Raw genomic sequence first — 14,399 nt, forward strand, 5'->3', positions numbered from 1 at the left:
TTATTAAACCTCCAACTCCAGGCACCCAAAAATTGCTCTGTACAAAATGCTTGTGTTACCTATGTGCTGAGGATCGCACTAATCGCACAACACATGGTACTCCGCTGCCGTTAGTATCAGTACTATTACTCTGCACTGCCTGCACACAGCAATATTACCAGCAGCACCAGAATCCGACCCAAAGAGAGCTATCTCATGAGATAAACAGATAAGGAAAGATAAATTATATAAGAATAGAGAAAGCTTGAGCAATAAGGTGAGATAATTCATGACATGCGGTCTGTGGATGAAATTCTAAGTCCTGTGTTGTTATTGTGTAATTTGCAGCATGGCGTTTTATAATAGCAACTACAGCACCACCCCTGAACATTATGACTCCGAATACGACTCCACCTGGGATGACTATAAGAAAGAAGAACCCAAAAGGAAGAGAAAATCGACCAATAAGGTATAAACAATATACACCCTGAGTTGCTGGTAATTGACCATTAATCATTATCATTATTTTTCATTAACCTCCCTGGCGGTTTATTTATTTTGCCAGGGAGGCTGCAATGTGTTTTTTTTTTAATAAAAAAAAAAATATTTCATGCAGCCAACTGAAAGTTGGCTGCATGAAAGCCCACTAGAGGGCGCTCCGGAAGCGTACTTTCGATCGCCTCCGGCAATCGAAAGTAACAAGATAGGCCGCAATGAGCGGCCTATCTTGTTTCGCTTTCCTCGTCGCCATGGCGACGAGCGGAGTGACGTCATGGACGTCAGTCGACGTCCTGACGTCAGAGCCGCCCGATCCAGCCCCTAGCGCCGGCCGGAACTGTTTGTTCCGGCTGCGCTGGGCTCGGGCGGCTGGGGGGACCCTCTTTCGCCGCTGCACGCGGCGGATCGCCGCGGGGCGGCGGCGATCGGGCAGCACACGCGGCTGGCAAAGTGCCAGCTGCGTGTGCTGCTTTTTTTTCAGAAACGAAATCGGCCCAGCAGGGCCTGAGCGGCGACCTCCGGCGGCATACCCCGAGCTCAGCTCGGGATTACCACCAAGGAGGTTAAGTAACCATCCAGGTTAAATTATGTTTGCTCCAGATATCAAGAACCAGGGCCGTAATTTTTACCGCCCTAGGCCACTGTCGCCAGCTGCCCCCAACACACACACACCACAATATTCTACACTCCAACCCACCGAAACATAAATCCATATTCTAGCACTGCGTCCCTTTCCGGTCGATCAGGTTGCTTCATTGAGTGAGCATGTCCATGGGCAAGCATGTCTGTACTGGGGAGCACAAGTTAGGTTGGTGCATGCCCAGTAGAAGTAAAGTGCTTAGCTTTTAACAGCATGAACAAGTACTTTAAGGACAACTGTAAAGAGACGGATATGGAGGCTGCCATATTTATTTCTTTTTAAACAATACCAGTTGCCTGGCAGCCCTGCTCATCCTCTGCCTCTAATACTTTAAGCCATAGCCCCTGAACAAGCATGCAGCAGATAAGGTGTTTCTGCCATTAGTGTCAGAATCTGACAAGATTAGCTGCATACTTGTTTCTGGTGTTATTCAGACACTACTGCAGCCAAATAGACTAGCAGGACTGCAAGGCAACTGGTATTGTTTAATAGGAAATAAATATTGCAGCCTCCATATCTTTCTCACTTCAGTTGTCCTTTAATTTATTTGGACATCACGCTTATGCACTGAAAAGACCAAATCGACCTGGTAGTGATACAGCACTGGCAGGGGCGAAACTGGAAATCACTGGGCCCCCCTGCAAGACTTTATATGGGGCTCCCTTTCCCTGCACACTTAATAGGGACAGTCTACAAATCTTTGTCTACAAAACTTTGTATGATTTGTTATCAGTGGCTGAGCAAATGCAGTCATTAGAACAATTGTGCAGAGAGCAGATATTTTTTTCTGTCCTTAGGACAGGGCACCCTGTGGCTTCTGAGCCCCCTTGCGGCTGCATCCCTAACAGGGTCTATTGTTACACCCCTGAGCACTTGAACAGTGGGGTATAGGAAGATATGGGAATCCTAGTCTAGACTATTCAGTGACTCCCCATTACTAAAGCAAGTTGGTGGAGGCGCCCTTAAAGATTACCAATATACCAATATTGTAGTGATAAAAAAGGGGAGGTCTCTTACCTCACTAGAAGACTCACATGGGTGGAAAAGGGAGTCTTTATTAAAAGAGTAAATGGTTAAACTGTAGACAACGCATTTCACGGGACACAGCCTGCTTCCTCAGGTCAATAGAGGAGATCTGTAAATGCAGGGGGCATTTAAAATTGAGGGTGCAGAGGTCAACTTGAGATGGGGAGGGAGGGGGGGTAATAAGCGTGGAGAGGAGCAGTAACTGAAGAGGTGGTCAGGGCGAGGAGAGATCAATAAGGAAAGAAAGGTTAAAGGAGGGCAGACAGAATTGAGGGTGTGTTAATAAGGGTGAAAAAGTCAGCAGGGTAAGGTAAGAATTGAGGTGATAGCTAGGACCAGCGTTTCCATAGCGACAAACTGAAAACCACTCCCTGCAAGCCCCCCTCTATAGAGACACTACAGCGGCCAGCATGCCCCTACCCCTCCACAGAGGCACCACAGTTCCCAGGATGCTCCTCCCCTTCCAGAGGCACTGCAGTTTCCAGCATGCCCCTCCATCTCCATATAGCACTGGGTTGACCCCCAGAGCTGGCTGCAGAGCCCCCAGGCCTCCTCTAATGTGAATAGTGGTCCCCTGAGGCCCCTGTACAGTATTTACAGTGTAGCACACTCCCTCCGTCTGTGTGCTACATCCTTGTAGGTGCCTCATCTCCTGGCTTAGCAGCACGTATATACTCATGTGCCGCTGGGTCACGGAGATTAGGCATCTGTGAGGATAAAGCATAGAGGCGCGTTCCAGACAGGTAAGTGCGCTCTGCTGCTAATACTCTGCAGAAGCTCCAGGGGGCCACTTATTACTTTGGGGGGAGACCAGGGCCCAAATGAGTTTGACAGCTGGCCCTAGGGGACAACCCAATACTTCATAGGAGGAGGGGCATGCTTGGATCTGTAGTGCCTCTGTAGAGGAAGGTGGGGCTGTCTGAGAGCTCTGTTGCCTCTATAGAGGGGGAGGAGCATGCTGGGAGCAGTAGTGCTGGGCTCACGAGTCCTGAAGGACTCGAATTTGTGATTCAAATGAGGCTTAATTGCCTCAGCTGTGCAGCTGGGAGAGAGGGGGTTACTTACCCATAAGTACAATGGCCTCAATTCACTAAGCCTAACTCCTGTCTTTAATAACTCTTCAGAGCTGTTTTACAGTTATCACAATTATATCACCATGGTGATAACTGTAAAACAGCTCAACAGAGTTATTAAAGACAGGAGTTAAGCTTAGTGAATTGAGGCCATTGTCTTGTATGCATACCTATTGGACGCGTTGCAAGACTCAAAACTGCGCACTTCCTCTTTTCGGCTTGAAGGAAGAATTGTGCGGTAGTGAGTCTTGCGTCCAGTAGGACGCGTACAAGACATTTGGAACGCATAGAAGACAACTGACTTATGGGTAAGTAACCCCTTCTCTCCCAGACGCACAGCTGAAGCAATTAAGCTTCATTTGAATCACAAATTCGAGTCCTTCGAGACTTGTGAGCCCATGCCTGGGGAGCAGTAGTTCCTCTGTGGAGGGGCATGCTGGGAGCAGTAGTGCCTCTATGGAGAGGCATGCTGGGAACAGTAGTGTCTCTATGGAGGGGCATGTTGGGAGCAGTAGTGCCTCTGTGGAGGGGCATACTGGGAACAGTAGTGCCTCTATGTAAGGACATGCTGGGAGCAGTAGTGCCTCTATGGAGAGGCATGCTGGGAACAGTAGTGTCTCTATGGAGGGGCATGTTGGGAGCAGTAGTGCCTCTATGGAGGGGCATACTGGGAACAGTAGTGCTTCTAAGGAGGGGCATGCTGGGAACAGTAGTGCCTCTATGGAGGGACATACTGGGAACAGAAGTGCCTCTGTGGAGGGGCATACTGGGAACAGTAGTGCCTCTATGTAAGGACATGCTGGGAGCAGTAGTGCCTCTATGGAAGGGCATGCTGGGAACTGTAGTGTCTCTATGGAGGGGCATGTTGGGAGCAGTAGTGCCTCTATGGAGGGACATGCTGGGAGCAGTAGTGCCTCTATGGAGGGGCATACTGGGAACAGTAGTGCCTCTATGGAGGGGCATGCTGGGAACAGTAGTGTCTCTATAGAGGGGCATGTTGGGAGCAGCAGTGCCTCTGTGGAGTGGGGGGACATGCTGAGAGCTGTAGTGCCTATAGAGGGAGTCCTTCGGGACTCGTGAGCCCATGCCTGGGGAGCAGTAGTTCCTCTGTGGAGGGGCATGCTGGGAACAGTAGTGTCTCTATGGAGGGGCATGTTGGGAGGAGTAGTGCCTCTATGGAGGGGCATGTTGGGAGCAGTAGTGCCTCTATGGAGGGGCATGCTGGGAACAGTAGGGCCTCTATGGAGGGACATACTGGGACCAGTAGTGCCTCTATGGAGGGGCATGCTGGGAACAGTAGTGCCTCTGTGGAGGGGCATACTGGGAACAGTAGTGCCTCTATGGAGGGACATGCTAAGAGCAGCAGTGCCTCTGTGGAGTGGGGGGACATGCTGAGAGCTGTAGTGCCTATAGAGGGGGGCACTTGCAAGGAGCTGTGTGGTGCCTCTATAGAGTGGACAAAGAGATCACCTAATGCTGCTTTGGGGGTGGGTGTAGTAACAAACATGCAGTTGCAGCAGAAGTTATCCTCAGTCAGGAACCAGATCCTCCAGCTTCCTGCTGCCTCTCCTCTGTACACTGGGGAAGGCTGCACTAACAGCCATGCTTCTCCCCTCAGGGTGTTCCTTCCTTGTTCCTTCCTACGTCTGGCTGCTGTGTTCCCATCAGCTGATTGGCTACTTTGTTCCTGACTTCTCTGTAGCCGTCCACTGGCTGCCTGCACACACATACATGCATACAAGGACATGCTGCGGTGTGCAAAGCGGGCGGATGGACAGAACTGCACACTGTGTCTTCTTGTGGTGATGGGAAATGTCAGGGGGGTGGCTCCCCACCCACCCCAAACATTATTCCACCCTAGGCAGCCTGCCCTTGAATCCAGCCCAGGGAGGACTGTGACCTTTTGGCCTGGGGGGAAAACACAACCTAGAGGCCCTTTCACGGCAGCCCCAGCCCAAATCTATATCTTTTTTGTTAACAAATGTATATAGTGTAACGCAACATTACTTGTAATTACACAGATTGAGGTAATCCTAGCGACTAAAGCTGGGGTAAAAACTAGATTAGACTGTGAGCTTTTCTGAGGACAGTCAGTGACATGACTATGTACTCTGTAAAGTGCTGTAGACGGGACAGTTAAAATGGCGCACAGCGCCAGGGGAATAAGAAGGGCGCCCCATAGACTTGCATTATATAACGCTATTTAGCGTTATAAGTGTTAAAAAATGGCGCAGGCAGTGTGCCTTACACTTATAACGTAAATAGCGTTATAAAGCTTAAAAATATCTGAGGACAGAGGGGTCGGGGGGAAGAGAGAGGCAGCGGACACTGGAGGGCATAGGCAGCGGACGAAGATGTGTGCAATATGCATACGTTACCTTGTCCCGGGCCGCCCTCCGCTCCTTCACTTCCTCCATTCGTTTACTGTAGTCCTGCAGCCGGCCAATCACCATGCGGTTTCAGTCTCCGCATGGTGATTGGCCGGCTGCTGGACTACAACAAACAAACTAGAAAGTGCAGGAGCGGAGGGAAGGAGCGATCGGCGGCCCGGGACAAGGTAATGTATGCATATTGCACACATCTTCGTCCGCTGCCTATGCCCTCCAGTGTCCGCTGCCTCTCTCCCCCAACCCCCGCTGCCTATACTAGCGACCCGCAGCCCCTGCATGCTTTAATGGCGTACCGTGCTGAAATAAATGTAGCATAAAACGCTATTTACCGTTTTAATGTATTTTCGGTAAATAGCGTTTTATGATACATTTATCGGCAGAACGGTGCGCCATTTTTCTCCCTGCGCCATTTTTAGATGGACCCGCTGTAGAAGATGCCAGTGCTATATAAATACATGCTTAGAACAAGAAAATGTATGCGTGCTCAAACACTAACACTATATAAATACATAATAATAATAATAATATCATAGGACATTAGAGTATGACTATGGTAGGATTTGATTGTGAGCTCATCTGACGACAATCAGTGACTTGGCTATGTACTAGTAGTCTCTGCAACATGCAGCAGAAGATGCCAGAAGTCAGAGAGAGAATAATCAAATAGTAGGAACTTTGTGGGAGAGACAGATGCATTAAAAAGGAGACAAGGGGGATGTGAGAGGGAGAAATGGAGAACATAAAAAAGATGGTGAGACATGGGGGGATTGTAAATTAAGATAGAAGCACAAGACATGGGGGAAGAGGAGAAACGGCAGAGAGATCCCACCAGGACTGCTGGCTATCTCTGTCCCATTTAGCAGGGATGAAATTTGGGAGAGAGAAGAGAGTGGGGAAGGAGGGGGGCCTGGGAAGAGATGCATTGCACACATGGAAGAAGAAGACATAAAAGTTCACAAAGTACCGCTGGCAATCAGGCTAATCTCCATCTCTCACAGTGAAAGCAGTGTGCACGTCCTCCTTCACCCTTGTCCTCTCTCCCAGGGAAAGCTCACAGGCTGTGCAGTAGTGTTGTCCGGATCATGAACGATTCGGATCTTTGATCCGAATCTATTTTGTGAGTCGAATCATCCGAATCATCAAAATGAGTGATTTGGATCGCAAAAGGGGCAGGGCCAGGAGCGACACGCCCCCTCTCAGCGGGCAGCGGGGTCCTGGAAGCAGAGCAGAGATGGATCGCTCTGTTGAAGGGGACTCAGGGGAGCCAGCCTTACAGGGACAGGTAGAGAGGACATGGGTGCCACTGCCAGATATGTGTAGAGCACACATACTGGCTATAACGTGCTGCTCATTATAGGCTGTCTGTTCCGTAGTTGTGCACAGTGAACACATTGGAAACTTTTGGCTCAGCTCAGCCTAGCTCAGTAACTTTGCAGGCACTGATTGCAGCGTAATATGATCCTCCTGCACTCGGCACTAAACAGCTGCACTTATCTTTGGGGAATGCTTTCTTTCACTGTGCGACGTTTCCATTCAAGGTATACAGATGAACATATAGGTGAAATATATGTAAAGCATATGATTGCAGCATGTGGGTATTGTGTGCAAACATTTCTGCTCTCTGCTCGTCCCTCCTCCCTTCTCTGTCCACTCCCTGCCCTCTGTCCATCTTCTCCCCTTCTCGGTGTGTCCACCCCCCTCTCCTTCTCCTGCCCTGCTAGTCATTTCAACTAGTGTTGTCCGGATCATGAACGATTCGGATCTTTGATCCGAATCTATTTTATGAGTCGATCATCCGAATCATCAAAATGAACGATTCGGATCGCAAAAGGGGCGGGGCCAGGAGCGACACGCCCCCTCCCAGCGGGCAGCGGGGTCCTGGAAGCAGGGATCGCTCTGTTGGATGGGAGCCACCCTTGCAGGGAGAGAGGTAGAGGGGAGTCAGGGACATGGGTGCCACTGCCAGATATGTGTAGAGCACACATACTGGCTATAACGTGCTGCCCATTATAGGCTGGCTGTTCCGTAGTGCTGCACAGTGAACACATTGGAAGCTTTTGGCTCAGCACAGCTCAGTAACTTTGCAGACAGTGTGATTGAAAGGCAATATAATCCTCCTGCACTCGGCACTAAACAGCTGCACTTATCTTCTGGGAATGCTTTCTTTCACTGTGCGACCTTTTCTTTCAAAGTGTACAGATGAACATATAGGTGAAATATATGTAAAGCATATGACTTCAGCATGTGGGTATTACGTGCAAACATTTCTGCTCTCTGCTCGTCCCTCCTCCCTTCTCTGTCCACTCCCTGCCCTCTGTCCATCTTCTCCCCTTCTCTGTGTGTCCACCCCCTCCCCTTCTCCTGTCCACAGACCTGTCCTGCTGTTCATTTCACCCCCGAATGCTTCCGGTAGTAAAATGATCCGAGATTCAGATCAAAGATCCGGATCTCTTCAATGATCCGATTCGAATCATCCGGATCATTGAAAAGATCCGAACTTCCCATCTCTAATTTCAACCAACGAATGCTTCGGTAGTAAAATGATCCGAGTTTCGGATCAAAGATCCGGATCTTTTCAATGATCCGATTCGAATCATCCGGATCATTGAAAAGATCCGAACTTCCCATCTCTACTGTGCAGCAGTTCTTTCTCTGCTCACGCTGGCTGGATGAGAGTCCAGTCCACAGTCATGCTGGTGCAGCGCAGGCTGTCTCTCTTGACAGACTTTGAAATTGCCACGGTCTACACACAGGGGGCGGGGCGCCACCTCCGTGCAGGAAGCAGAGCGGTGCTGTGTGCACTGCCTGCACCTATTTGTCACTGCAGCTTTTCAGCTGATCCTCTGTCGCTGGGTACTCACAACAAGCCGGGTACTGGTAAGACCGACCAGCGCAGCCACACTGTGCTTACAGGGACACAAGCATTTAGCGGCCCAAAATACAGAGGCAGCAGGTGGCCCGGGGGGAGAATGCCCCCAGGCCAGTCCGCCCATGCCAGCCCTCCAGTGACAGGTAAGCATTGCTCTCTAGGGGCCGGATGCTCTTGAAGGGCACATCTGAGGACATTAAAAACAAAAATCTACTTACCCAGAGCTTCCTTCAGCCCCTGGCAGCCATTATGTCCCTCGCCGCAGCTTCGGTGTCCCGGGATCCACTCCGTTAGAGATGCCGACCTCGCTAGGTATCCGTGCCTTCGCGAGCGTAAGGCCGCATCGCTCGTGATCCGCTCACTTAGCCTGAACCTTTCTGCGCAGGCGCAGTAGTTCTGCACAGGCGCAGTAGTTCTGCACCTGCGCAGAACAGTCCAGGCCACGTGATCGCGAGCCGCGAGGCCACGTGCTCAAGCTTGCGCAGACCTGGCGAGGTCGGCATCTTCAACGGAGGGGATCCCGGGATACCTAAGTTGCAGCGAGGGACATATTAGCTGCCAGGGGTTGAAGGAAGCCCCAGGTAAGTAGATCTTTTTTTTAAATGTCCTCAGATGTGTCCTTTAACTACAGTACAGTTGCGGTGTGCAGGGAGTGCTCAGCAATTTTACCATTACTAGTGCAGGGGGAGCACTAGTCGCTAATCCATAAGTGCTAAGCGTGTTACCGGGTTAATGTATGTGGTATAGCGATAACGCACGTGCCGTTGATGGGTTAACCCCCCTGCACTAGTAACAGTAAAATTGTTGTGCGCTCCATTCACACGGCACCTGTACTTTAATGCATCAGGCCCCATGTGACCCGGTGACCAGGAGATGGCAATAAATAACCAGGACCACTAGGATTTTGTACTAGAAGTTAACAAAAAATCCCTGTTTATGTGTGTGTGTCCTCCGGGCACTCAGGTTTCCCCCCACGTCTAAACAATATACAGTATAGATTAATTTATTGGCTTCCTCCTAAAATTGGCCCTAGACCATGATGGACAATATAACTATGGTAGGGATTACATTATGAGCCCCTCCGAGGGACAGTTAACTGACAAGACTATGGTATATGCGGTGCCTTACAAAAGTATTTATACCCCTTGGCATTTTTCATGTTTTGTTGCCTTACAACCTGGAATTAAATAGATTGTTTGAGAGTTTAAATCATTTCATTGACAGAACATGCCTACAAGCTTGAAGATGTATTACTTGGTTTATTGCAAAGCAAACAAAAAGTAGGACAAAATGTATAACTATTTATCCCCGCTAAAGTCAGCACTTTGTGTCTCTATGAGTTTGCCGCATCTTGCCACTGGGCTTTTTGGCCATTACTCAAGGTCGAAACTGCTCCAGATTCTTCATGTTGGATGTTTTTCGCCTGTGAACGGTAATCTTCCAAGTCTGACCACAGAGTCTCTATTGGATTGATGTCTGGACTTTGACTAGGCCATTACAACATATTTAAATGTTTCCCCTTAAACCACTCGAGTGTTGATTTAGCAGTATGCTTCGGGTCATTGTCCTGCTGGAAGGTGAACCTCCATCCCAGTCTCAAGTCACTGGCAGACTGACACAGTTTTTACTCAAGAATATCCCTGTATTTAGCACCATCCATCTTTCTCTCTGCGCAGACCAGTTTTCCAGTCCCCGCTGATGAAAAACATCCCCACAGCATGATGGTGCCACCACCATGTTTCACTGTAGCGTGGTGGGGTGGTAGGAGGTGTGGTGTTTGCACCAGACATAGGCCTCGATTCATAAAGCATTTCCGCATGCGGAAATGCTGAAAACGGCTCACTTTACTGACCACACAGCAAAATCTGTATTCATAAAGGCTTTTTCCGCATGAAAAGCCGACATTCGCGAGCAGAGTGATAAATCACCGCCTTGCGCTGTGATTATCTTAACAAAAGTAACAAATGTCAATTCATAAAGATTAGAGGTAGCGGTATGCAGACGGGGATTACCGCTACCTCTGATGTGGCGAGAAGCGTGCAGAATACATTGCAGTAAATGGGACAGACCTCCCAAGCAGCAGCAGAGAGAACACCGCACGGAGAGACTCGGCCAGCTTCTCCTGTTTCCGCATGCGTACGACAGCCTAACGCCAGCCTACAGCAGAATATCTCCGCACGCCTATCACAACAGGCAACATTTTTATGAATTACCACCCTGAAGGCTGAAATACCGACAGCGGTGTTTCCCCGCTCGAGTTTTCCTTACCGACAGCACTTTTATGAATCGAGGCCATACTGTAGCATTTTCATTGGTGGCTAAAAAGTTCAATTTTAATCTCATCTGACCAGAACATCTTCCTTGAAGCATTAGGGGAGTTTCCCACATGCCTTTTTGTAAAACCCAAATGTGCCTTCTGATTTTTAATACTAAGTAAAATCTTTTTTTTCTGCCCACTCTTCCATAAAGCCCAGCTCTATGGAGTGTATGGCTTATTATGGTCCTATGGACAGATACTGGTTTACCTTTGGTATCTGAGCTGCCTCTCTGATTTATGCCCTCCTTGCCAGTTATGTGAGTTTTGCTGAACAGCCTTCTCTTGGCAGGTTTGTTTTAGACCCATGTTTTTCCATTTGAAGATGATGGATTTGATGGTGCTCCAATGGATAGTCAGAGCTTTGGATATTTTTTTTTAACCTAACCCACTTGTACTTCACAACAACTTTGTCCCTGACTTGTTAGGAGAGCCTCTTGATCTTCATGGTGTGACACCTCTTGCTTAGTGGTGTTGAAGCCTCTGGGGCATTTCTGAAAAGGTGTGTTTATACTGACAGATCATGTGACACTAAGATTGCACATGGAGGTAATCATACCTGGTCTGGATCTTTACAAGCTCCATATACTGCCTGATGAAGCAGGATATAACCAGTGAAACGCGTTGCTATCACTCTGCAGTCTATTTAAGTTAAGATATTTTTCAGTGAATAACTGATCGTGTTGTCTACTTGTGGGAGGTAAGTCCACCACTACCTTCCCCTTTTTAAACGTTTTGACCTATTTTATCCTTATCTGGCACCTCCGTTTTGAACAATTGTTAATTAAGATTGCACACAGGTGGACTTCATTTCACTGATTATGTGACATTTGAAGAAAATTAATTGGTTGCATTAGGACTTTTTAGAGGCTTCATGGCATAGGAGGTGAATAGCAGATCAGTTCATTTCAGCGCGCGTCTCTGAGAGCCGCGCACCAAAACTGGGCGCCATCATAGCAGCAATGCTATGATGCGCTCCCCGCATAGCAGTAATTCGGGGCTCCGGCAGCTCCCAGACCCCAAATTACATCTGCCTCCGAGTTGCAACAACTCGGAGGGGGAATAGTATTTAACTCCGCCTCGGAGTTTAGCGGCAGTGAGGAAAGCCGTCATGCGGCCCTTCCCGCGCCGAACTGAGTGGCGCCCAAATAATATGTACCTGGTGAATAGATATGCACATGCCAATTTTCAGTTTATTATTTTTTAAAAAACGTGTTTCTATATTTGTTTCTCATTTCACTTTACCAACTTAAAGTGGATCCGAGACGAACTTTTGCACACATAATTTTTGATCCCTTTGTATCCCATTATTAAGCAATCTATATTCAGGTTTGTTTTTCTTAATTATTAATAATGGCTAATTTCGCTTTAAAAGCTAAAGCCACGCCCCCCCTTCTCCCAGCGCCGCGGCGTCAGGTCCCATGCAGCTTTGAATCATGGGACCTGATTGTGGAGAGGAGGAGGCTTTGAAGAAAGTGGCCGCCTTAGGAGGAGACATGGGCGTTCCAGAGAGGGGCTGCTGAAGTCACGCGATACTTGCGTGAAGCGGCAGCCCCTGTCATCTTCAAGCAAGCTGCCTGCACTTTGAAGAGGAGTCGGGGATCAGAACGGAGCGGTTGGAGCCAGCGGGCGAAGATCCAGGACGGTGGGAGCCAGAGGAAGATCACGTGGAAGAAGATCGTGGACGGAGGGGTTGGAGCCAGGACGGATCGCGGTTGGAGCCAGCGGGCGGAGATCCAGGACGGTGGGAGCCAGAGGAAGATCGTGGGGAGGAAGGTCGTGGAGCATGATCAGCAGTCGTAAGTATGTGTGTATATATGTATGTATACGTCTCCTCTGAGGTCTGCTTATACTATGTTGCCCCAATTATATATATATATATATATATATATATATATATATATATGTGTGTGTGTGTGTATGACTCATCTGAGGTCTGTTTACACTGTGTTGCCCCAATAATATATGTATATATATATATATATATATATATATATATATATATATATATATATGTATATATATATTCTATCCTACATATACTGGGGACATGTACACCTGGCTACATATACTGGGGACATATACACCTGGCTACATATACTGGGGACATATACACCTGGCTACATATACTGGGGACATATACACCTGGCTACATATACTGGGGACATATACACCTGGCTACATATACTGTTGACATATACACCTGGCTACATATACTGGGGACATATACACCTGGCTACATATACTGGGGACATATACACCTGGCTACATATACTGGGGACTACTATACCCCTGACTATATATACTGGGCATATATACCCCTGGCTACATATACTGGGCATATATACCTCTGCCTACATATACTGGGGACATATACACCTGGCTACATATACTGGGGACATATACACCTGGCTACATATACTGGGGACTACTATACCCCTGACTATATATACTGGGCATATATACCCCTGGCTACATATACTGGGCATATATACCTCTGCCTACATATACTGGGGACATATACACCTGGCTACATATACTGGGGACATATACACCTGGCTACATATACTGGGGACATATACACCTGGCTACATATACTGGGGACTACTATACTCCTTACTATATATACTGGGCATATATACCCCTGGCTACATATACTGGGCATATATACCTCTGCCTACATATACTGGGGACATATACACCTGGCTACATATACTGGGGACATATACACCTGGCTACATATACTGGGGACATATACACCTGGCTACATATACTGGGGACATATACACCTGGCTACATATACTGGGGACATATACACCTGGCTACATATACTGGGGACTACTATACCCCTGACTACATATACTGGGGACTACTATACCCCTGACTACATATACTGGGCATATATACCTCTGCCTACATATACTGGGGACATATACCTCTGCCTACATATACTGGGGACATATACACCTGGCTACATATACTGGGGACATATACACCTGGCTACATATACTGGGGACATATACACCTGGCTACATATACTGGGGACATATACACCTGGCTACATATACTGGGGACATATACACCTGGCTACATATACTGGGGACTACTATACCCCTGACTATATATACTGGGCATATATACCCCTGGCTACATATACTGGGCATATATACCTCTGCCTACATATACTGGGGACATATACACCTGGCTACATATACTGGGGACATATACACCTGGCTACATATACTGGGGACATATACACCTGGCTACATATACTGGGGACCTATACACCTGGCTACATATACTGGGGACATATACACCTGGCTACATATACTGGGGACATATACACCTGGCTACATATACTGGGGACTACTATACCCCTGACTACATATACTGGGGACTACTATACCCCTGACTACATATACTGGGGACTACTATACCCCTGACTACATATACTGGGCATATATACCCCTGGCTACATATACTGGGCATATATACCCCTGCCTACATATACTGGGCATATATACCCCTGCCTACATATACTGGGCATATATACCTCTGCCTACATATACTGGGGACATATACACCTGGCTACATATACTGGGGACATATA

General features: G+C 48.0%; 1 protein-coding gene across 1 annotated transcript in view; it reads left to right on the forward strand.

Moving 5' to 3' along the window:
- Window positions 1–327: 327 nt before the first annotated feature.
- LOC137543877 (opioid growth factor receptor-like) overlaps window positions 328–14,399 on the forward strand; it is a gene marked incomplete at its 5' end in the record, with an annotated part of 89,613 nt that continues 75,541 nt past the window's right edge. The window contains one exon of the mRNA XM_068264949.1: window positions 328–448. Within this exon, the coding sequence (XP_068121050.1) occupies window positions 328–448 (121 nt within the window). The remainder of the gene's footprint in view (window positions 449–14,399) is intronic.

This window comes from Hyperolius riggenbachi, unplaced genomic scaffold (assembly GCF_040937935.1).
Source record: "Hyperolius riggenbachi isolate aHypRig1 unplaced genomic scaffold, aHypRig1.pri scaffold_285, whole genome shotgun sequence".
In the NCBI taxonomy this organism is placed as follows: domain Eukaryota; kingdom Metazoa; phylum Chordata; class Amphibia; order Anura; family Hyperoliidae; genus Hyperolius; species Hyperolius riggenbachi.